Below are 27,120 nucleotides of genomic sequence, written 5' to 3'. Positions count from 1 at the left end.
TGACATAAATATAAATTTAACACAAAATATCCTGAAGTAAATAAAATTTTATCAGCAACGTTAATGAAATAATGCGATGTCATCTCATTTACCAATAAGTGTACATGATAATACATCTAATATAATTTTAAGTATAGTTAATAAAAATATATAAGTTTTTAAGTAAAACCACTCGCCATTCACGCCCTTAAGTCATCTTGTACTCTCTTCCTTCTCTCTCTTTCTTTTTTGTTCTTTCTTTATTGTCTATAAAAGCAAATCAATCAAAGCTCAAACAGTTGTTAATTTCCATCTCTTCGAAAACACCCATCTTTTTCTTCCTTTATTTGTTTTTCTCGTGTTTTCAACCATGGCTGACTACCCTTACACAAATTTCTTCTCAGGTTGGTTCAAGTTCAACCCTGTTCAACATTACCCATCTCCAAACCCCCCACCTCCTCCTCCACCCCATCCCCTCCAACAACCTAATTCTTTCACCCATGACTTTTATAGCAACAGTAGAAATGATCGAAGCAGCCATATTAACCCTTTCTTTCACTACCAGACCAGCTGCTCATCATCATCACCTCCTTCGCCTCCTGTTAGGGAAGCCTTGCCACTATTGAGCTTGAGCCCCACAAGACAGAATAATGAAGATCAAGATCAGGATCAGTGTTCTTGGACCAGTGCCATGAATGTAGACAGCACCAAAGGGAAAGAGGAAGGTCGGCGGCTACTCTTCACTAACACCACTGCAGCAGAAGCTGAAGATGAAACTGTTACTGTTGCGCTGCATATAGGGTTACCAAGCCCTAGTGCTTCAGAGTTGGCTTCATTTTTATCATCTTCCTCAGAGATAACCGATAAAGATGGGGATGGTGATGATTCTTCTGGGTGCGCAGTTAACAGGCTCAACAAGGGACAGTATTGGATCCCTACCCCTTCTCAGATTCTTATTGGCCCTACTCAGTTCTCTTGTCCTGTTTGCTGCAAAACCTTCAATAGATACAACAACATGCAAGTAAGCTCTCTCATCACTTCAATTATTGCATCCTTTACTTCCTAGCTTCTCTTTTCTTTAAGCTCTTTCTTTTCTTTTCTTTTTTTAAAAAAAAAGAAGAAGGTAAATTGTATAAATAAAACACATCCATCCCAAGTCTTTCTCTTACGACTTCTTGCCTGATTGACATCTTGTAACCCATTTTCTTATACGTATATCTTCTGGTTCATTGTTTTTTGTTGCATGGCTTGTGGGTTTTGTGGTTTGAATGACCCGGATCCACTCTAAGTTCGATATCTAGGACTATGAATCAGGCTTCAACCAACAAGTTTTCCTTCATGCTTGCTTATCTAATTGTAAACTTATTTATGTTTCGTTTGTGTTAATTATTATTTTTTAAATAAACTTCATTTTGAGCTTAATTCACTCTATAATGGTGTTTGAGACTCGATTTATTCAAATTAAATAAATTATTGTCAATATCATAATAAAGTAGTGGTTAAATAACTTGTTGCCAATTCAATGTTCAAACTTTGTTATTGTCTTCTTCATCCCCAATTTGTAACATGTGAAAAAAAAACCACAGGAATTTTTTCTCCATCATGTTTGCTACCCCCATCCTATTGTGAAACTCTGCATTTTGTTTTTATTTATTCACCAGATAGTCGGAATAAGAGAAAATACAATGGGCACATTACTTTGTTCAACCCATTGCTAAAGGTTCTTCTTTCTTTCGATGAAAATCATGTAAAATATTTTCTTGTAATATTTGGTTTTTTGAAAATTTTTCTTTTTATTTGATACTAATTTCTTTCTAATTAATTGAAAAATTACTAGTCAAACTGTACTCAAAATTCGGACATCTTTAGGGAGGAAAAGGTAGTTCAAACTGGAGTACAAAGTTAGGCATGCATTAATGTGGTTTAAGTCATCTAATAACCCCAATTGCAGTTTTTAATCAAATTAGTGCAAACATGGTCAGTGAAAGACTTTACATTATATTAATAAATTTACGTAATTAGCAAAAATGCTCCTATCACCTATGTTTAGGCAAAAATGGTTTGGGGAATCTGTGAGGGAAGGAGATGAAAGTAAAGGCACCACTTGATGTGAAAAGGAAAAAAAATTAGGGTTTTTGTTGAGGCAATGTGTATTATTTAAAATAATAAATATAATAAAACATAAAACAATGATATTATGAAATTGTTAAATATAATTGAGGAATAAAATCAAATTAAACACAACTTTTTCACCATTTATTTCATAAACAAAAATCTAGCAGCTCGTATATACTGATATCAATACTATCTTTCTAGTGATTGAACAACACACTCGTTGTTCCTAATGCCTATGGTACTTTTTGTGCTTTAAAGGCAGCATAGAGCTGAAATTTTTGCAGTTATTTTTTTTTGGTGCTGAACAAAGCAACCAATTTATCTGTCTGAACCTTCAGTTTACAACAAAGCACTGCAGGCATGATCAAGAAACCCCATATCTGGGAGATATCTTTTCTCCAATCTTCTACATCGAGAATCTCATCAACCTAAATTTCACACCTCAACTTCGGGATGCGGTCCAATAGAGGTTCAGCTGAGGATTTTCTTTTGCTTCCTAAACAAAATTGATTTCCTTTTTGAGAACATAATTACAAGATTTTTTCTTTTTTACAAGCATATCAACAATATAGATGTTACTGACCGTGTTAGAATTCTATATACAAGGAAAAATACTCATTTGTCTCAAGACACCAAGTTTTGTTGGCTTCTACTGATTTTTGTTTTGACTCATGAATTGTATACAGATGCATATGTGGGGGCATGGATCTCAGTATAGGAAAGGGCCCGAATCGCTAAGGGGAACCCAACCAACCGGAATGTTAAGACTTCCTTGCTATTGTTGTGCACCAGGGTGTAGGAACAACATTGACCATCCAAGAGCGAAGCCGCTCAAGGATTTTCGAACCTTGCAAACACATTACAAGAGGAAGCATGGGATCAAGCCCTTCATGTGTAGGAAATGTGGAAAGGCATTTGCTGTGAGAGGAGACTGGAGAACCCATGAGAAGAACTGCGGGAAGCTCTGGTATTGCATTTGCGGCTCGGATTTCAAGCACAAAAGATCTCTTAAAGACCACATTAAGGCTTTTGGGAATGGCCATGCTGCTTATGGCATCGATGGCCTGGAAGAAGATGATGAGCCTGCATCTGAAGTGGAACAAGATAATGACTCCATGCAGTGATTGAATAAATTTAAAAAGAAAAGAAAAGAATGAATGAATTGTTAATTAATTATGCGTTTTATTTTCAAGGCTTCCAAAGTAAGAACTTTATATATATATATATATGAATCAATTTACTTGGGGAAGGCATTTCAATATTTCTTTTTTTTGTAATTTCCTTATTAATGTAGATTGTAGGGTCCCTTAACATATGTTAAATTCATGTATATATATCCATTTCCCTTGAAACTGGTCATTTCAGTGGTTTCTTTCCCTTTTCAGTGTGCTTTTCAACCTTCTTCATCAACATAGGCATAGTAAATAATCATAAATTGCTTTGATTCTTAATCACCAAAATGGAAAACAGAAGCTAAAACCAAATACACTTGTTGGAATAATCACATTGTTGATGCAGTAGCCGATAATTATGATACCCTCATTGAAAAGAAGATAATCGGAAATCTACTTTTATATAATAATGAAATGTTTTACATGGAAAACTAGCCAGAGCCTGTTAATTGTTTAAAGCATACATACTCGGATCCATGCATGCATGCATACATACATACACATATATATAAAATATTCTTTAGTTTGAAGCCGAATGATCCTTATCAAAATAGAAAGCATATATCAGCACAATTTACTTTAACACACATTATTTGGGTATGGGTTCTTTTTCTTGTTTCCTGGAAGTTAGTGAAAATGATCATGAACTAAAAGAATTTGTGTTCGGTACATTGAAAGTATATAACTAAACTGTTAGTATTCTCGAAAAAAAAAGAACTGTTAGTGTTAGTGGATCATAATATCAATTCAAAATAAATATGTTTAGTAAAGACTTAAACGTATATAAAAAATAAAAATTAAATACTAAATTTTATAGGTACTCAATCTGGATTGTAGGAACTGTTTGCATGTTACTGCATAGTAAGCATTGAATCGCTGAATATAAGTATAATGTTTGGTAGATCTAACTTTTAAGTTTTGAAAAATATAATTTATATTTTAACACTTAATTCTATTATGTTATTTCTAATAAATTAATATCTGAATAATATATTTTAATTTGATATAAAATTTTAAAATTTAAATTATTTGTTATCAAATGCATTTTAAAAAACAATAAATTGTTTAAATTAAATTTTAATTTTTAATGGATTGAATTCTTTTAGTGGGGTTATAAAACAAGTCCTTAATTAGAAATGCAACAGTCTCTTCTAACTTTTAATCACATCAAATATACATTTCGAGACTTGTTTTCCAAGAGATGGTCTTTCAAAGCTAACCCCTCTTTTATAATCTAAAATTAAAATTAAAATTAATCGTTATATGTGCCCCTATTTTTATGTAACCTGTAACACCTTGCCCGATTTTTTGTACGTACATTCGACCATGTTTTGATTTATTTTAGTCGGAATTAGGTGCTCTAAAAAATAATAATAATAAAGGGTTGGCCATAAATATGCTTCATTTATATTAGCAAAATTGAACCTGGACTCCATTTTGATATGAATGGTCTTTTATGAACAATGAGAAGGACTAATGTTTTTTTTAATGGTTTATGCATATATATATACATATTCCTCCGTTTCAATTCTACCACTTTGAACCATGTAAAAATCCTATAATTTAAGAAAGTCCCAGATACAAAGGCATTCACCATAGAGCTGAATTATTAGAAGATAGGTAAACATGATGAAAAGGAAACTGTCAGTGATGTCATAGCGTAGCTACTTGGAAAGATTCAGTGATAGAACTTTTGACAAAACATGGATAGATTTGTATATCTATATAATATTTGGGCTCAATTTACTGTAGTTTAGTTAGTTAAGAGAATAGATTATAAAGTTAAAGAGAGAGAGAGAGAGAGAGAGAGAGAGAGAGAGAGAGAGAGAGAGAGAGAGAGAGAAGAGATTATAGTGAAGCATTTTGGAAATAAGAGATGACCACTTCCGCTAATTCTTACTTTTAAAGGATGAATGTTAAGAGATAGACATGCATGGATAATAATAGCTGTGGGGTTTTTCTTTTCTGACTGGTAGCTTTAATAATTCAAGTTTTCCTTTTGAGATCCTCATATGAGTCTTCGCCACTCCCACAAGTCTCACAAATGGTAGTCAAAAACACTAAAAAGTATTAAATATAGTACACGTTGTCATTAAAATCACATAATTATATAAAAATTTTGAAATCTATTATAATTATAAAATATGAGAAAATACTCAAATGTCAGCTTCGGATGTGTGTGTGTATAAATATAGATGTACGTATAAAGCAATCTGATGACTGGATAACAAGACAGGTGAGTACATTTTGTTCCAAATGTAGTTGAGATAGGCTTTTCATCCTGCAAATAAATCAGCTTTATGGGGGGTGGATATGATGCCTTTTTGCTTTGGTTAGTGGAGAGATGTGTTTGTTGATGGATTGGATGGAACATATACCATAGGAGAGATTCACTGTTACTTGGAAATTCAAACCAAATGATTAGCTTTTAGTATAGAGAAAGATAAAAAGAAAGAGAGCGGTAAAATAAAGACAAAAGTCATGTTATACAGATTAAAAAAATTTACAATTGTTGATTGAACGTAGTAAAACACTTCTATTCATTGTCCTTTCTTAGAAAGAAAATTATAATTATTTTTATAGAAAAATAACATTTAATTATATTAGTTTTAATGAACTTTAGAAGTCATTTATTATAAATTATTTTAATTCATAATCAGTAACATTGTACAATAGAGGATATAAGAATCATATATAAAATTACTCAAAAAATATTATAGAAGTTTTTGTATTAGAAGTCAAATTATATTTTATTTTATTTTTTAAAAAAATTGATAATTTAGTTTAAAGAGCAAATTAAGGCAATAGAGGTGCATATGCATTGGCTAAACAAGTTCTTGGTTGAGAGATAGGTTTTTATAGTTTCTTGCAACCATGTGGTCATTTCTTATCTCATACTCATGATGACTTGGTCGAGGATGGTTAAAATAATATGGCTTTGATGTAATTGATTAATTTGCTTTATTTACCAAAATAAAGTGTAAATTAAATTTTTTTGTTAAAAAAATTATTTCTAATATTAAAAATTATTTGATATGTTAGGATAATATATACATGACACACCATTAATTAATTGGTTATTTCAGTAGCCACGATAATTTTTTTTGAATAGAAATATATTCAATTTTTAACAAAAATTATTTTTTTAACTAATTTTTTATTTTTATTAAATAAAAAAATATAATTTAACTTCTAATATATAAATTTTCATATACTTTAAATAAAACTAGTGGTGGTTTATAAGTATATTATAAAATGGGGATAGAGAGGGATTGAGATTGGAATGGAATGGATATTGTGGGCAGCTTTTGTTTAGAGAGAGAAAGATATGGGCAAAGCGAAAAGGATGATTGAGGGCCAAAAACTGAAACAGTGTGGAGCCCCAAACCCTATTCGTTGGCCAAATCTGCAGCATGCTTTGATGCCCCCCTACAGTGCATACACACCCTCTTCTAATGGATCGAACTGTTTCATGAAACGACATTTCAATTAGTCTTTGACCATCCCTCTCCCAAAACAGGGCTTTTAAATCTCAGACCTGCAATATTTGCTGTCGTATAGTAAAATGAATGCATGTATATGTATGTAATATTTGCAAGTGTTCCCAACAACAATAATGATAATGGGGAATACTATGAGAAAATTTATGAAAAGAAAGATAAGGGACAAAATTTAGTGATTTTCCCTTTCACTCTGGACAATTTGTAGAATAAAAACCCCTCCATTAAAGAAAACCCACAAAGTTAACTGGCCACTTTGTCAGTTGATGAGGCCCCTGGCGCTTCAGGTCAACCTACAGTGTTAGCTACTAAGACATTCAGAACCACTTCGCATTCATTGACATTTAACAACTTGCCCTTTTGCTGGGGCGACCAGTTCTACTATAAATCGTCCCCTCCTTGGGCCATTCTTCCTCCCATTAGGTAATTGACCTTTCCGTCTTCTCTACACATGATACAATATTATACATATCAGTGCCATCACCTTCTAAATTATTATGAATTCTTCTACATGATAACACAACGTGTCACCATCCGCACCACCTTATTAAATGTTAAATATTTCAATTAATTAATTTATTTCTTTTATAATAATTGGATAGGTTAAATTATTTGGGATTGAATGAAACTCTTCACAACATAACACTCCGATCCATTTAAACTTCTACAATAATGTAAAGTCTAACACTATTATTATATATCTAATCCAATGAGATGGATTTAATTCTTTCATTTGGGGCATGTTAAAAGTCTTCTATTCTATTTTTTTAAAAGGAAGAGAATATGATCTAAATTTCCTTGCTGAAATTTTTACACGATTCATCTAAATAAAGTACTTATATACGTATTCACTCATTTATGCATCTCTGTGCATGATTTGTCAAAAATGATGTGCTCAATTCTTCAACATCTTTGAACTTTATTTAATAATAGGTACTAAATTACACGTTAGTTACTTTAAATAGGGATTATTTCTATTTTGATAGATCTATTTTTATTGTTAACTTGGTCATTAAAAAAATTGATTAAATTAGTCACTTTATTATTAAATAATAATGGAATGATAATGGTATATTTTCTCATTAATCACTCTGAAATTAAGACAATTACTCTATTAAACATTTTAAATACGAATTATTTTTATTTTGATAATTCAAAATATTTTCATATAAGAGTAAACTAGTTGTCTTCTTTATCATTTAATGATAGAGTGAATAATTTAATTAATTTTTTTAATGTTAACAAATTTTTTAAATGATTAAAATTAGAATAACCCCTTTTAAATTGAGTAATATTAGAGCAATCTTTTTCTAGAAAAAAAAAAGCTACAAAAGAACACATATTCACATCGTATGCTGGTTAACAGAAGCTTATTATTCTTCTCTTTTTTCCCGTCTTTAACAGTTGAACCCAGCTTTTATTGCTTAAAATCCAAAGGCAACCTCTCTTAAATCTGAAATGAATACTTATTCTGATATTTTCCTATATCTAAGTTGTTTTTTCCAACATTATTATAATAATTTAGACTCCATTTTCCAATGAATTTGCTCAGGAGACCAAGCATACTACATAAGAGTATATATAAAATATTTTATTTGGCTTTGTAATATTCGAATACATCAAGTAGACAGCTTTGTCCCCCTTGTTCGAATCCCTTCCTTTTCATCAAAATATTTTTTTAATACAGGAAACCAGTTTTCTCCTCTCAATATTTTAGAAAAAGATATTACTATTATTATATGTTTTTTCATCTCTTCGTTTCGTGAAATTCGAGGTATATTATCTCAAGAATACCATATTTTCTTCTATAATTAGCTTGAATTACAGGGAAATTTTATATAATTTGCATATCTAAATATAATTTTTTTAAGTGGTTCTGCTAAATTATTTGAGGAAGTGCTGATGCATCACCTCAACCAACATAAATTTACTTTGGCCTAGTTAAACTTTGCATTATTTTGTTTGTTGTCATAAAAGACAAAGCTAAATAGCATTATGAGACAAAGCACAAAATTGATCACTTTAGCCACAAAAATCTTTAATGGAATATAAATAAAAACAAACGACTTTTTTTTACAATTATTAATAAAATCTAATGCTAGTATAAATAAGGGTGAATTGTGGAAGATGACCCATGTCATTATATATATAAAGTTATGGATACCAAAGAGCTAATGAAATTCACTTGTTTTTCAGTGTAATGATGAGCAATGTACCCAAAAAAACTATATGACCCAAAAAAATATTATATGGACCAAACTGAAAGAAAGGGAATTTTTGAGGTAGGTCTGACCCTCAAAGTATATGAGACAACTTTGTTTGATAGGCCCCAAAAAGTTAAAGGAAAAGGAGAGGAAATAATCTTGACTCATAATTAATCACACTCACTTTCGAAAAGGGAAGAAAATAAAATTATAGGTAATTAAAATCTAAAGGATAAATAAAAAAATAACAAGAGAAAATACGAAAATGCTTCTTTTGGAAACTAGCTATAATCATTCTCCATTACCAAATAGCTTTTCTTTCAACCCTAATTATATATAATGTTTATTTCTTCTCACAATAACTTAGAGATTTTTAAATTAAAAATATATATATATTTAAACTTGCATCCTTTTAATTATTGTAATAATAAAGATATTAACTGAGTTTAAGTTTAATTAATTTTTTAAACCCTAAAGTTAGATCAATCAATTCATGTACACATTTATATTTAATAGATTTGATTCAAATCTTTATAATATCATTCTCTACATATTTCCACATTTAAAACTCCTTTTGTACAAAAAAAAAAAGAAAATCTACTTTAATTATTTCATTTCTAAATTTTTAATTGCTTTGGGGTGCAGGAGATTCTCCAAGTTGTGGGTGTTTTGCATTTTAGTAGCTATGATTATGATAGGGGAATATAGAACAAAAAAACTTGAGGGAGAAGAAATGGGAGAGAGCAATGCATATACCTAGAAACATAAATAAAACATAGCAAATAAAAGGAAAGAAAGGAAATTTAAGAGAGAAAAAGAAAGAGCATATCAAGGCTTTTGTTTCTGCTCATCTTTAGGTCCGCAGAAAAAGGTAAGTTTGAGGTTGGTTCATGCCAATCACATCAAAATTAAAATGAGGTATATCGAATTTGTTTTTGCTGAATCTTTCAATTTAAAACATGATAAGATAACATCATATAATTATCATAAAAAATTAATTTAATATATTATGAATTATTAACATAACAAAACAAGAATTATTTAAATATAACATCTTTAACACAACTATATATGAAATAAAATTAAAACAATACAAATATATATTTTAAAATAAAAACAAAGCGAGAGAGAGAGCAGTATACTCATTTAGGAGCAAACTCAAACGGACTAAACCTGAAAAAGTGCATCCAGAGAATTATAGAGATTCCATGAAAATTTTCAACTTGTTTGTGGAATAATACTTTCTTTCTTTCTTTTTAAATCCAAACTAAAGTATACTATCTCCTTTTGTGTGTGTGTGATTAATAATAGCGCTCTACTTGATAATGTCCTGTAAAGCTAGCTTGCCAATTTCATATCAATATATGTAAAGTTTCTTTTAAAGCTAAACCTACTTTTTCAAATCAGGCTGCCTTAGAAATTAGAATAGAAATATGATTTATTACAAATCACATTAGTGGAAGGATGTGTCATTCGTGAGAGGTCATAATTACAACCAGGACTATTATTTGTTTAACACATATATGAATTAGTAAAAAATTAATTGTATTAGGTAATATTTAGTTATTCACATAAATTTTTTAAAGCAAATATAAGGAATTTTTACTTTATTTATTTTAAAAAGTTCATATTTTTTATTGGAGTGTAGAGGTAAGTGTTTTTAAGTAACTGTTGCACTACAACGTTAGTGGTTATTACAGCTAACACTACAATAAACTTTGTTACCTATCAAGTTTAAAGTTGATAACTTTTAAACAAAATATTTGACTTTGAAAGATGGTGATATTGTGGAAATATGAAAGCCCCACTATGAAGATCAATCCATTTGAAACAACTTATCTTGAAAATTAGATTGAATCAAATCAAACAATCGAATCACTTGAATTATGGAGACTGGATTGGGATAACATTGAAGACATATCTCCAACAGTCCACTTTACATTTGTATTTATTATTATGTTGTATCTTGTTAGTTTAGTTGTTGTTTAATGGAGTAATTGGTTGTAGTTAATTTAGTATGTTAGTAGGTCTCGAAACTCTTATAAATTTGATAGACTTGTATAGATTTTGTACAAAGTATTAATGATACGAGTCACAAAGGCCTTAGATGCGTATACGAAGGAAAAAGAAAATCAAGATTCACTTTCTTGTTTTCAAGAAAATCAAGAAACCGAAACTTCGTCCAATTTTGCTGTTTTGAGCAATTTCAAGAATCAAGAAAATCAATATTTCAAATCTTGAAAATCTTGGTCCAAGAAACCGAATCTTGCAACTAAGGCGCATTGGATCTCGTTTACAAGCATCAACGAACTAATTTCGGGAGAGAACAGATTAAAAGCCCAAGTTCTTAAAAACACGGCCCAATAAGATGATTCCAAGCCCAAAAAAGAAGACAAACCATACTTACTTGAAAATCAGGCCAAATTGTCAAAGTGGCCCAATTTGTAAAGTTTTATTTTTTAAATACTTAGTTTAAATTTTTATGTAAATATTCAGTCCAAGAGGCCCAATTAAAAGCCCTTGGCCGAATTTCCATTTAAATGTTAAAATAATTAGGAGTTTTTTTTTATTTTTAGTTTTCTAATTAGATTAGGAAAACACTTGAGAGGGCTATATAAAGGCTTGGCCGGCCACCTTGTTATTCACTTCTCAATTATATCAAAAAATTCCAGATTTGTTTAAGTGCAAAATTCTCTTGAGTTTTCTTTAGAAGTTGTTTTAACAATCTTTTGATTGTGGGAGCCATCTTCAGCCTTCTTCTTGCCATTGTTCTTCATTGGAGGGGAGATTAGAGCCGTTTGAAGGGAGTTGTGAAGTCTTTATCGATTTCAAGGCTTCTTAGGACTTTTCTTTATTCTTTTCCTGTTCAATCTCTTTTAAATTTCTGCTTGTGTCGATTTTTATTAGCTAATTTGTTTGCTGTTCTTGTTTCGTTTCAGCCTTTCTAAAACTCCACGATCTGATTCGGCACTTCCTTGGACATCAAGAAACATTTTTGATTTCACAAAAAACCCCTCTTTTTCTTGCCGTTCAATCTCTAGAATTAGTTTCAATTGATTTTGTAATCTATTTTAATTTATTTGCTATTTTGTGTTCTTTGATAGATTCGGCTGATTGGAAGTTAATCTTGGGGCTTAATTTCGTGTTCTTGGCTTTCAAGAACATCTATTCATAAGTGGTTTGATTCTTGGCTGTTCTTTATTGATTTGAGGATTTTTTTAGTTTCAAGATCTAATTGATTCTAATTAAGTTTTGCTGTTTCGTTTCAGATCCAAACGTTTAGAGTTTTCGTAGAAGTTTCCCGTGACTTGACAACTCGATCTTGGTCTGCACGCAACCCCCTATCATTTGGTATCAGATTTTGGGCGTTTTGGGTGTTCTTGGTTGATTTCTAAACTGATCTCTATTTTTTTAAACTACAAACAGCAGTTTTACCGAGAAAAAGTTTTCGAAAAAAATCATTTGAGTGGGTAAACGTTGTTCGATTGATCTGAAATTTTACATACATATTTGTGGCACTGTGATTGAATATAAAAAAATATTTCCCGCAAAAAAATCAGTCGAAAAAGTCAAAAAAATTGAAAAAGACGAAATCCAATAAAAATTTTAAAAAAGATTGAGCGGGTTGAGTTTGGTGCCCAAAATTTCCAGATCAAAAATTCAATATTTAAGGACATTCCAGATTTAATTTTGTGATTTTTGAAGATCGGGAACACCTCAAACGAAGTTGTCAAGTTACTCCGCAGTTTTTCAGGTTTTTTGATTTCAGCAATTTTTATTGATTCTTAGCTGTAGGTTTTCATTTGCTTGCCTTTATTCTTCCTTTACACTATCTAACAACTTCTTGTTTCTTGTGTTAGTAGGGTTTTAAGGTGTGCACAATTCTTTCTCGGTGCAACACAAATTAATTGGTGTCTCGTCAGTTTTTGGCATCTTAGTACAAATTAGGACTCTTTGGTAGTTTCAGTTCATACACTTTCTAATTGGTTGATATAGACTCTACTAAGGAACTCACAAGACTAAATTCTACCTCATTGAGAATTTGATTTTTCTTTTTGAGTGACTAACGGTGAGGTTTGCTAATTTTTCTTTGAGTGTTGAGTATTTGTTTTACAGGTATTTCAAAAAAAAAAGAGAAAAAAATGGTAGTCTGCCGCACCCTTAACATCCAAATGGGAGACGCTTGTGATAACCAAAGAACCAATATTTTCCATTCTAGGTGTTTTATAAAAGGTAACTTATGTTCACTTATTATTGATAGTGGGAGTTGTTCGAATGTAGTTAGCAGCTATTTGGTGGGTTCCTTAAAGTTACCTTGTATCGAACACCCTAAGCCGTATCACCTTCAGTGGCTTAATGAATGCTCAGAAGTTAAAGTTACAAAACAGTCCTTTATCACTTTTAAGCTTGGGAATTACGAGGATGAGGTATGGCGTGATGTGGTCGCAATGCATGCGGCACACTTGCTCCTTGGACGGCCTTGGCAATTTGATCGTGATGTTACACACCAAGGCAAGCTTAATAGATACTCTCTTGTGTTTAAAGGCTGAAAATTCACTCTTGCTCCTTTAAGTCCCAGTGATGTATATAAAGATCAATTAAAAATGATGAAATTTTTTGAGGGGGTGAGGGAGAAAGGACAAATAAAAAAGACAGAGAGAAAAGAGGCTAGTAGTGAAAAAAGTCAAAATTTACATGGCCCAAAGGTGAGTGAATCCGCAAGTGGTAAAAATAGAGTGAAAAATTTAATTGCAACAAAAAAAGATGTACGGAGAGACCTATTCAATGAACAGCCTTGTATCCTTGTGAGATTTAGGCAAAATTATTTATCTCTATCTAACATTAATGAAAATTTGCCTAGTGTGTTTCAATGTTTTTCGCAGGATTATGAGGATGTTTTTCGTGAGGCCCCTAAAGGTTTACCAGCTTTGCGTGGGATAGAACACTTCCATTGGCCACATATGAAAGATAACTTCCAACTTCAATACCTTTCCGTTGAAAGACGCTTTCATACGATCAACATAGGCAAAGATGAAATCACACTACATGAGCCCGAAGGTAAGCGAGGTAAGGAAATTTTATCAACTGAGTCCCGTGCAGATTTGAAAATTATTGATAAAACTTTTGGTGACTTAATTCTTAAAAGATCCCCTCATTTTGATCCAATTAATTGTTATTCTTTGATTGTGGTTGATAAAGTCATTACGAAAGGAAGTGTGAGTTGTTATTCTCTTGATTTTCCTTGTATAAAATCCGCGAATTTGTGCAAATCTGTTTTGGTGAATAAGGTAATGAAATTTGCCAAATTTGTTTTCAATTTATATTCGTGCCTTAAACAGTTTAGGTGGTTGTACATGAAGTTTGAGTTCCATTTGACAAAGGTTAACTCAACAACAGAGCTTCGACTACACCATGCCCCCGATGAGCGAAGGTTTGTATTAAATGGAAAAGGTAAAATCTATCCTTCTTCTTCTGCTTATAAAGGTAAGATGCTTGAAACTTTTGAAAAACTTTTGTACTCCTTGGATAGTGACAAAGATCGTGTTGATGATTTAATTTTTGTAAAACACTTAGATCGAAACATGCTTGACTGTCCTATTTTATTTAATGATGATCTATCTGTTTTGATGGTTGATAAAAAAGATTCTTATTTTTGATAATGCATGTGTGAGTGAATCTATAGACCGTCAATTACTGCATGGTATGATTGTGCAACTCTGTGAACCGTGTGAACCTTTTCAAATACCTACTTGTGATGAGTACGTTTGCCATTTGATTTATTACTCGCAATTTATTCATGGTTTGTGGAAACAATTTGAGATGATTGAATGCCTTAAAACATGTCCATCTTTGTTTCGAATATTTCACGAGGCATTGACGAGTAAATTAGCTTGTTTGTATGGTAATCTGAATCTGTCCATTCGCATGTGTTATACTTGTTTTGTTATGCTTATGTTTGGACTACAAGTTCTACTTTTAATGTGGTTGACTTATCTCCATTTGATTTTTCAGATTCGAGGACGAATCTTTTTGAGGAAGGGGGGAATGATACGAGTCACAAAGGCCTTAGATGCGTATATGAAGGAAAAAGAAAATCAAGATTCACTTTCTTGTTTTCAAGAAAATCAAGAAACTGAATCTTTGTCCAATTTTGCTGTTTTGAGCGATTTCAAGAATCAAGAAAATCAAGATTTCAAATCTTGGAAATCTTGGTCCAAGAAACCGAATCTTGCAACTAAGGCGCATTGGATCTCATTTACAAGCATCAACGAACCAATTTCGGGAGAGAACAGATTAAAAGCCCAAGTTCTTGAAGACACGGCCCAATAAGATGATTCCAAGCCAAAACAAGAAGACAAAACATACTTACTTGAAAATCAGGCCAAATTGTCAAAGTGACCCAATTTGTAAAGTTTTATTTTTTAAATACTTAGTTTAAATTTTTATGTAAATATTCAGTCCAAGAGGCCCAATTAAAAGCCCTTGGCCGAATTTCCATTTAAATATTAAAATAATTAGGAGTTTTTTTATTTTTAGTTTTCTAATTAGATTAGGAAAATACTTGAGAGGTCTATATAAAGGCTTGGCCGGCCACCTTGTTATTCACTTCTCAATTATATCAAAAAATTTCAGATTTGTTTAAGTTCAGAATTCTCTTTGAGTTTATCTCCAAGAATTCTCTCTTGAGTTTTCTTTAGAAGTTGTTTTAACAATCTTTTGATTGTGGGAGCCATCTTCAGCCTTCTTCTTGCCATTGTTCTTCATTGGAGAGGAGATTAGAGCCGTTTGAAGGGAGTTGTGAAGTCTTTATTGATTTCAAGGCTTCTTAGGACTTTTCTTTATTCTTTTCCTGTTCAATCTCTTTTAAATTTCTGCTTGTGTCGATTTTTATTAGCTAATTTGTTTGCTGTTCTTGTTGCGTTTCAGCCTTTCTAAAACTCCACGATCTGATTTGGCACTTCCTTGGACATCAAGAAACGTTTTTGATTTCACAAAAAATGCCTCTTTTTCTTGCCGTCCAATCTCTAGAATTAGTTTCAATTGATTTTGTAATCTGTTTTAATTTATTTGCTGTTTTGTGTTCTTTGATAGATTCGACTGATTGGAAGTTAATCTTGGGGCTTAATTTCGTGTTCTTGGCTTCCAAGAACATCTATTCATAAGTGGTTTGGTTCTTGGCTGTTCTTTATTGATTTGAGGATTTTTTTAGTTTCAAGATCTAATTGATTCTAATTAAGTTTTGCTGTTTCGTTTCAGATCCAAACGTTTAGAGTTTTCGTAAAAGTTTTCCGTGACTTGACAACTCGATCTTGGTCCGCGCGCAACCCTCTATCAATTGAGAGCACTTATCTATTTATTATGGAGCGTATTTTTAAGATTGCATTTGAGAGAGTAACCAACTTTTTGTTACTACCTAAGTTATCAATGGGTGAACTTAGAAGTAAGTAATATAGATCTTTAGCTAGAAAAGTGAGGTTGGTGTATCGGGGTGTGATAGGACTTGAATCACTCATTCTATTGGGTTGAAGGATAATGGATTTATTCACCGAGCTAAGCTCCACAAGTGTAGAGAAATCGAACCGTGTAAACAATTTGTTATGTTCTTACTTTCTCCGTTCTTATCCCAGTGCCACCTTTAGAGGCCACTGCAACTTTAACACCTTAACCCATCTCCATCGCCGAATTAGGGTTATGAGTATTATGGTACATATCAAAACAATTTACATTATTAAACCATCCATTTATTAATTTAAATAAAAACATTTGAATTTGCATTTCTTTCATGTCATAATCACATTTACGGCCTTAAATCGAGCTTACGAGGCCCTAAAAATAGTTTAAGAACAATTTAGGACTAATTTGAATCAAAACAGAAAAATATGAAAAAACTTGAAAATTTTGGAAACAAGGGTCACACGGCTGTGTGTCCAAGTCATGTGACAGACAGAGCCAAGACTGTGTGGCTTAGAGACATGGCCATGTGGCCAACCGTGTACAATTCAAAATATGGGTCATACGGCTGTGTCCCAACTCGTATGCTTGCCTGTGTGAGTATTCGAAATAAGGTCACACGACCGTGTCGCAAACCGTGTAACTCTATGAAACCATGTAAATAACCCTACACTTAAAATCAGAATGACACATGGTCGTGTGGCGTGATTGTGTGTGGTACACGACCGTGTGGCAGCCTGTGTGCACCTAAAATTGCTTCCAAAACAAGGCAAAACAACACCAATTCGTTAGGTACCAAGCCAAAACCAAATCAATGGTAAACATGCTTTCAAAACACATATAATCAAGCCTAAAACATACCCAAACATCCCAACCTAAGTGCCCAACCAATATTCTCTCATTGGCACCACATATAAACAACATTTATCAACCAAAATAATTCATCCATTCAAACCATCTAACAACAAACATGCCAAACTTATTACCAAATGGTCATCCATAAATACCATTAAACATACCTAAACTCCACATTACCAAAGTTTCAAAGAAAGCATATATATATGTATTAACTTTGCACAAAAGTATATTTACAACCAAAGTACTAGAACATACACAAACATTTGCAAAATGAGCATCCTATATACATGTCACAATTAACCACATTTCAAAACTTCAAAAACTACCGATGTTAGATGATGCTAGGTGTGAGCTCCGTTGATCTAATCTACACACTCCACGTATTCAAAATCTACATAAAATAATAACAGAAATAAGTATAAGGAATACTTAGTAGGTTAATACATTTCAATTCACTAACTTACCATACACATTTAATTGTTAATTGCATATAACCTTTCAAGTAAAAACGTTATCACAACATGAATCAACAACTTCAAGTCAGTAACCAATAAATATATGGATACTCGGAATTCAGATCATGTTTGCTTTTATAAAACCATTTAACACTGTATATCCAATAGTTATTCGATGGATCTTCGTAATAGAATTCGTTATACAAGTTTAGAAAACAGATAAAACTCATATGAGCTAATCTGGTACAGAGATATATGTGTCAGGTTACCCGTCTCAGCTAAATCACTGACAACACAGAAGAAATATAGCTTGAACAGGGCTATATATACATGTAAGGTTACTAGTCCAGGCTAAACCTTTAAAACAACAATAGATTACTAGTCTAGGCTAACCCTGTATCACATGTATATCTGAGGCTGCAACAAATGCTAGAGCTTGGTCCAAAATGAGAATCACTTAAAAACCTTGTTTATGATACTTTTTATAACACCCTTAACCCATATCCGTCGCCGAAATAGGGTTACAGAGCATTATCGGAGTTTATAGATTAAATACAGTTAACTCATGTCATTTACTATTCATATCCAAAACCAAACATATTCAACCATATTGTCACTTAAATGGACACTCGAGACCCATTTTATGCATTAGAAACAAGTCGGGACTAAACTGGAAACTCAGAAAATTTTTCGTAAAATTTTAAAAATCTTTTTCTAAGTGTAGGGGCACACACCCGTGTGGCCAGGCCGTATGGCTCACATGGCTAAATGACATGCCCATGTCCCAAGCTGTGTGGGCATTCAATGTGAGGCACATGATCGTGTCCCTACCTGTGTCCTTACCCGTTTAACTCTCTGACTTGGGTCACACGGCCAGCCACATGCCCATGTGCTAGGCTGTGTGGATAATTTAATTTTCAAGAATTAGGTGCAGGGGACACACGGCCAAACCATACGTCCGTGCGCATGGCCATGTGTCACACACGGATGAGACGCACACCCATGTCTCTACCCGTGTGGAGGAAAAATAGGCCATTTTCAAGGCCACTTTTCTCACTCAATATGGCATCAACCTAACCAACCAATTTTGCACCATTAGAAGTCACAATAAGACCTTTGTTTCAAGCCAATCTCAAGATCAATACATGTCATAACATCCAATATTTCCAAGTATTCAATCTTACCTAACTGGCCATATAGGCATAATAGTATACTTATTAATTCATTGCAACCTTTAACATACTTATGTAACTTCCACCATTCAACCATTTCAATACACACATCAAGCACAATAAGGCTTTAATAATTACAACAAAATATGTCTAATACTAGTCATTCCAATGTCTAGTTACAGCCAAACCATTATCATGCCAACATTGGCTAAATAACCTATACATGCCATTATAATTTAGTTTAGTTTTCCAATTGTACCAAAATGAGCGGAGAGATAGTATGATGATGCTTCGACTAGCTTCCAACCTTTACGAGCTTCCGAGTACTATAAAATAGAGGAAATAAATAGAATAAGCATTTAATGCTTATTAAGTTTGTATAACAAGAATTTAACTTACCAATCATGTTCATTTAAAATAAACATATAAATGGCATCCAAACAATTTGGCTAACAACCTAAAACACACAACTTCACTAATGATGTTAGTCAAGTAATTCACATAAATACTAGGAACATGAATGAGCTCATCATGTAATAACTTTCATACACATATGTTTTCCATGTCATATTTCCACATAACATATGTCATATTTGCACATAACATATACATTTCCATGACAAATCATCTCAAATACAATTTAACCATGTCATAACTTTGCCCATTGAATTTTTTTCTGAAACCGATGAATAAACACGTGGTACACTCGAAGTGTACTAAACTGTAATCCATCAATTCATATTCAGGGGTACTCATTAAAGTACATAATCAGGAAGCATTCTCTCGAGCCGTATAATAGGAAGCTCATGTGAGCCATGTAATAAGAAGCTTATCCGGGCTATAATAAGAAACTCATAAGAGTTTGAAATAGAAAGCTCATGTGAGCTTAACAGGTAACTCCGAAGAGCTATTATCAAGAAGCTCCGGATATATTAGAAAGTTTAAGTGAGCCATAGCAGGAAGCTCATTAAGAGCCTTATATTGGGATGCTCATAAAGAGCTGTGGTATGCCAGCAATATATGCAAGATCAATACCGATCATATAACAGGACGCTCACAAAGAGCTGCGTTATGTCCGTAACACATGCAGGATCAATACCGATTGGAATGCTCTCAGGAACCATATAACAGGAAGCTCAAGAGGGTTTATAAAAGGACACTCTTCCGAGCTATGGTGCGTTCGCAACATATGCAGGACCACAACCAATATGGGAAATCCTGTATCCATCGAATTTCATTCATTCAAACGGGACACAATATTTATCGAGCATAATCAGACATGTGATCAATTTCATACATAAGGCATTTATACAATTCACACATACAACATTCAATTCAAGCATAAAAATATAAACAATTTAGTTACACGAACTTACCTCGATACTTGCTCGTATATAGAAATTTACTAATCCGACATTTTTTCTTTTCCTAAATCTAGCTCCTTATTTGATCTTTCTGAATCTATATAAATAAATTTAACATCAATTTAACACATTTCATATAAATTTAACATCAATCCAATCCAATTTTATATAAATTGAATCTATATAAATAAATTTAACATCAATTTAACACATTTCATATCCAATTCAATCCAATTTACATCTTAGAAAAAAGTACCATTTTGCCTTTATACTTTTGATTAATTCCAATTTCGTCCCTAGACTCGGAAAATGAAATTCATGTAATTTAATATTTATTCCAAGCCTAGCCAAATTTTTCATATAACAATAACAGTCCATATATTTCACAAAAATAAAAAATTTTCCATGAATTTTACATCTTTTCGATTTAGTCCCTAAATCACAAATTTATGAAATTTTTATTTACAAAAATTGTTTATCTATCAATAACCTTTCATTTTCTACCACAAATTTCAAATTTTCAGCATGCTCATCCATGACAACATTTTAATACTTTGATAACTTTGCAAATTAATCCCCTGAATAGCTAGATTAGGTTATTACGATCTCAGAAATATAAAAATTACTAAAAATGAGACATGATTACTTACCCAATTAAGCTTGCTTTAATTTTTCTCTCTTAGCTAGGGTTTCCATAGAAAAATTTGGGAAAGATGATATAAAATGATGATATTTTCTATTTAATTAAAATATCATCTTTTATTATTTCATCTTTCCAATTTAGTTATTTTCGTTATTTAATTTTCCATTGATGACTAAGCATGCTTATCTACTAACTACATTTAACGGTCTAATTCCATATAAGGACCTCAAATTTTGAATTCCATAGCTATTTGATCCTTCTAGCTACTAGAATTCAACTTTTGCATTTCATGCAATTTGGTCATTACTAACAATTAAACATGAAACTAGTAAAATTTTCTTATCGAAATTTTCATATGTCATTCCTATCATAATGCATACCATACAATAATATTAAAATAAATTTTCTTTCTAACTCGAATTTGTGATCCCGAAACCATTGTTCTGATTTCACTGAAAACGGGCTATTACACTTTTACTCGTTCCATCGGAAATATTTTAGAAATCTAATTTATCACTATAAGTTAGATTTTCCAATTTGACAGTATATATGTATAATTAACAACATTTAATAACAAATTGTAAATTCAAAAAGTAGTATGAACTTATCAGATAGTTTAACTATCAGGGACTAATCGACAATTTTTCATTTTCCTTGTACGTCCTCTACTTGTTAAGTTTCTTGACCTAAAGCACATTTTAGTTTAATTAAATCAATTCAAACCAAATAAAAATTAATTTATGCATTTAAGTCCTTTTAGTCACATTTACAAATTTACCCCTAAACTTTACCTTTTATGCAATCAAAATTATCAAATTGAACATTTTTTAATCTTAAACTAAGCTAGCCAACTTTCTTGTAGTCCTTAAACAACCCATATAATTCATAATTTCAAAATAATTCCATGAAATTTTACTAGTTTAACAAATAAATCCTTAATCAACAAAAATCATTAAAATCATTAAAATCTTCTTTACAAATTAATATTATTTAACTATCATGCTCACAAAACTATCATAAAACTTCAACAATCTCACAAATTCAACAATGGTACATTTAAAATTGTTTAACAGTTTTACGAATTAACACCCAAATTTACTGGACCTAATTGTAAAGTTCTCAAAAAACATAAAAATTACTAGAAATTGATGCAAAATACATGCCATGCAATGAAAAATAGCTTGGCCGAAACTTCTTGCTTCTCAACAATGGTGTTTCGGTGGTGGAAGGAAATTTTGAGAAGAAGATAATTATTTCATCTTTTGTTTATGTTATTACTATTTTATTTACCTTTTTACCCTTATACATTAACTTAAATTTCATCATTTAACAATGATGAACCGTCCACTATAATAAAGGATGGTCTAATTATCATATAAGGTCATCACGTCAAGTCTTTAAAGCCATTCAATACTTTTAACTGATTATAACTAACTTTTGTATCATTTACGATTTAGTTCTCCTTTTTTTAATTATCAAACTAAACATTGAAATTTTTAACCAAAATTTAATATGATTTTGTACTAACTCTACACATAATAAATAAATAATAAAATAATAATTCATTGATCGAAATTGTGATCCTGAAACCATTGTTTTTTACATCACTGAAAAACGGGATGTTACAGCAACCATCCATTTTGTTTTCTAAGCAATTAACAATTATCAATTTCAACATAAAATATTGATCATTCTTTTAATTTTAAATTTAAATTTATACTAATTATTTTTGTCACAAACTATTTTAATATGTACGTAATAATTAAGTTTGTTTTTCTTGTATTAATACATTAGCTAATCAAACAGAGCATGAGTACAATTAAATAACTATAAACATAATTAACAATTACAATATGACTAAATAACCCAAAATATATATGAATAATCCTCAACATAGTAAAATTTGAACATGAGACTTGAGCATTAATTCTAAGCATTATATTTGTTTTATTTTTATCCATATTTGCTATTTTATAAATAAAGAAATGAGATGAAAACCACACATATACAATTACTTGATTAATAATACATTGGATATACTTTGATCAGTAAGATATTCTAAGTATTTAGGTTAAATCACGTTTGGAGCTTTGGGTAGTGCTAATTTTTGAATTAGTTTACATAGTTCGAGTTTCGAAACATCTTGTCCTCCTTTGAGAGATTCGCAAACCAAGTAATTTCCTTGGATTTTATGTTTCAAAAACATTTAGGGTTTATTTGGAGAGTATAGAGTAATTCAATAATAGTGTAATTATTAGGGTAGTAATTGTACTTTCATATAATTATAGAAAATTATCATAATTTTCTATGTCATGTTTAATAATATAAATTGTTATTACATAGTTACATCATTTATATTTTTTAAAAAATATTAATTATTATAAGAACTTATTAGAATGATAAAAAGTAACTTCCAAACCAATAACAAAAATTAAAATTAAATAATCATTTACGTTAGTCTATGAAAGGAATTGATAATACATTACCAAAAAGAAGTCGATGATACAATTGCTAATAAAAATAACAAGAAAAATAAACATCATATGCAATTTTATCCAATTACTCAAGTGCATATTTGTTGGGTTATTTTCTCTTTAATATGTAACATATGCTCTTTATCATCATTTGTTGGTCCTTGATCGAGTTCATCGTCATTTGAATTTGAGTCTGCATAATTAAGATTATAAAGATCTCATTCTTCCATGTACTCTACGAAGTATGAATCATCTCAACTCCATCTATGATTGAAGTTATGAAACATGCAATATGCTAGCACGATCCAACCTTTTTTTTTTATGTCATACTAAGGTGACGTTGTTAATATGAGAAATATTTTCTTTGAATAATAAATGTCTTCTCAACCACATTTCAAAACTTTAAATATATTAAATTAAAGAGTTTGCGAGTTATCTATGGTGCTTGTGTCTGCCATCATTCTCTTAAATGGTATCTTATTCACGATATGTTGCAAGAAAATATTTTTTTAATTGCGTAATTAACATCAACCTTATAATATTTGGGTTCACAGTCCAAATAGTCTGTAGCTTTAATTATAACAATTTATATAAGCTTAATTTGGAGAAAAAATTATGCAAGGGTTATCCCTTTTTATAATACATAAATTAAGTAAAAAATATAAAATTTATAATATATATAATTTTTATAAAAAAAGTTTTATAAATTGTCCAAACTTTCATAACACTTCTTATAAATAATATATTTTTTGTCATAATTTTAGAAAGTTATTTTTTTTATAAATAACTTATGATAAAAAAATATAACATATTTTTATAATTATAACATTTTTATTAATCAATATATTATTTTTATAATATTTAGCATGGAAACATAATTAAGTTATATCCATATTTCTTGGCCAACTTTTTACAAATATATATTACAATTCTTTTATAACATTAAATTATTTTTTAATAAACTTTCTAGCCAACTTTAGAAATTTTTTAGAGTTTAAATAATATAATTTTAGGCTATCACTTTATAAAATACAAAAACTATTTTATAATATATATTTTTAATATTTATAATATAAGAAAATTTTGATCATAACTATCCTAAATGTTTATATGTGTCCATGATTATAATATAATTTTATAATTTGTATAAAAATAATTTTTTAAAATTGGATTTGATGTAATTACTTTAATTCTTATTATCCTCCTAAAAATTGAAAAATATAATTGGAGTGCACAAATTATATACGATTCAATGAGACCAATCGATTATAATGATTACCTAAACATATAACTCTTGTGCAATTACAAGTGATTACACTTAAATTTAATTATTAAATAGCTTTCTAAAAAAGAAAATATTAAAAATGTAAATTTTGAAAGAAAACTCGGTTTAATTGTGGAATTATGCAACCTACATTATGCTTAATAAACCTTCTCTTAGACAAATCTGCCTAATATTTTTGAAATGTGTTTGGAATAGAAATTTAAAAATTTTAAGATTTTAAAGATTTTTAGAGTGTTAATATTTTTATAATTCTTCATGAGAATACTAACAATTGTAATTTGTGTTATTTGTAAAACAATTATTTTAAAAAAAAATAGGTTATTTGAATTTTGTCATTTAAAAATTATTATTAAAGAAAAATAATGATATTAAAAATGAATAATATAAAAACATGCAAGATGGATTTTATTAGATTTATAAATATTTTTAATAATATAAAAATTTAATAGTGTATATTAAAATTAATTAAAAACAATATTTTGAAGTTTAAATTTTTTTTTTGTTAGTGATAACATGTGTTAAATGAAAAAAAAATATAATAAAATTTAAAAGCATTCCTTTCTAGATGAAGTTTGAAGAAGGAATTTGTATATTAAACAAAAAATCAAATTCTCTTTTGAATTTTCTTTTTTGAAATTTTAAAATTCTTCAAGATTTTTACTCAAATAAATAAATAAATAAAATTTTAAAACTTTAATTGAAATCCAATCTTTCTTCTAAATCATTCGTCTAAATTCACTCTTAAACAATATAAATTTATTTCCTATAACTTTTTTCTGACAAATAAACGAAGAGATTCCAAACATGTATAAACAAATTGATAAAATTTCAAAATATTACGTAAAAATATGTATAAAAAAAAGGGGTCTAGAAAATATTGTATGAAATCATAATTAATTTATTAGTTTTCTAGAATGGTTTGGCTGCACGTGATAATAAATTGTCAAAATATATTAGTTAATTATTAAATATGTTAGAAAATTTATTAATGATTTTTTTAATTTTAATTTTTTCTATTACAACTATAGTAAGAACTCTTAAAAGCAGAACTAAAAAGTAGAACTAAAAGAATCAAAATGTTTTTATTCTTTATATCAAATTGAATTTTTTCAAGCCATAAATTTATGATTTAACCTATCTCACTAATATAAAAACCACAACACCCAACTTTTTTTTTGTTTCACCATGTTGTTACATGGTGAAAAAAATCCTTCAACCCAAATTCTAATTTCAATTAATTCTCAGTACTATTAATCAATTGGCATGTACTAAAAATCTTACAACCAAAATATATGTGCAAAAAAAAATGATCAAAACTCACTGTGTTTAATGATAATACTATTGTCATACCTTAATTCGTACAATGGCACATGGCAAGCCAAAAAGGACACCTAAGCAGCAAGCCAGTTGATAGCGAACCGAGAAGTCATTCATAAGTCCTACCTTCCAGTGCAACTATTCGAACATGTACAAGCCATCTCACACCTAAACTTCTTAAAACTACCTGGCATTGGTCATTCCTCATGAATGACACATTCTTTTGCAGGAGCTCCGTCATGGGGAAAGCTATTTTGGAGAATCCGTTTATGAACCTCCTAAAATAACCAACCAACCTAAAGAAGCTTTAGAATTTCAACACATTTTTCAGTGATTTCCATCGCAGAATAACTTCAATCTTTTTGGGATCAACACAGATTCCCTTGGTCGAAATAACATGCCCCAAAAACACAACTTTTGATAACCAAAATTCACATTTGCAGAGCTTCCCATACAATAGCTTCCCACGCAACACTTGCAACACAATTCTCAGGTGCTTATCATGCTTTATCTTTGACTTCAAATATATCAGGATATCATCAATGAAAACCACTACAAATTGATTCAAATATGGTTAAAATATGAGGTTCATGAGATCCATGAACGCTGCAGGTGCATTCGTTAGCCCAAATGGCATCACTAGAAATTCATAGTGACCATATCACGTATGGAACGTTGTTTTTAACACATCACTATCTTTTACCTTTAGCTGATAATTCCCCGATCTTAGATCAATCTTAGAGAAGAACGAGGCACCTTTCAGCTGATCAAATAGCTCATCAATATGCGACAACGAATATCTGTTCTTGATTGTCAATTTATTCAATTGCCAATAATCAATATAGAGCCACATCAATTGATCTTTCTTTTTAATGAACAATACTAGAGCTCTCCAAGGCAATATACTGGGATGTATAAAGCCACGATCTAAGAGGTCTTGCAATTGATCTGATACCTTTGACTTTGACAATTTCACCTTTTGAACTTTAGATAAAAAACTTCTTTTTGCGACAATCCAAAATCACACTATGCTCGATTAACTAGTCTATTCCAAGAATTACATCAAAATTACCAAACAACATGATTAAGAGATTAACATGAAGTGATCTATTTTGGATTTCTTATGGACA

At 30.5% G+C, this 27,120-nt stretch overlaps 1 protein-coding gene across 1 annotated transcript; it reads left to right on the top strand.

Annotated features, from left to right (window-relative positions):
- Window positions 1–200: 200 nt before the first annotated feature.
- Window positions 201–3,245, top strand: LOC107950636 (zinc finger protein WIP2). Its single transcript, XM_016885519.2, has 2 exons — window positions 201–1,000; window positions 2,781–3,245. Exons 1-2 carry the CDS (start codon window positions 350–352, stop codon window positions 3,216–3,218), a joined length of 1,089 nt encoding a protein of 362 aa, XP_016741008.2. The 5' UTR covers window positions 201–349; the 3' UTR covers window positions 3,219–3,245.
- Window positions 3,246–27,120: the final 23,875 nt, after the last annotated feature.

Source organism: Gossypium hirsutum, chromosome D03 (genome assembly GCF_007990345.1).
Source record: "Gossypium hirsutum isolate 1008001.06 chromosome D03, Gossypium_hirsutum_v2.1, whole genome shotgun sequence".
Taxonomy (NCBI): Eukaryota; Viridiplantae; Streptophyta; class Magnoliopsida; order Malvales; family Malvaceae; genus Gossypium; species Gossypium hirsutum.
Note: the sequence above shows the minus strand (reverse complement) of the source record. Positions and strands in the feature narration are given on the sequence as shown.

What these genes read in the sequence shown, in the direction of transcription:
- LOC107950636 (XM_016885519.2), top strand. Translation starts at nt 350, where the DNA reads ATGGCTGACTACCCTTACACAAATTTCTTCTCAGGTTGGTTCAAGTTC. An exon ending in ATAGATACAACAACATGCAA is followed by an intron (nt 1,001 to 2,780) that starts GTAAGCTCTCTC and finishes AATTGTATACAG; the next exon opens with ATGCATATGTGGGGGCATGG.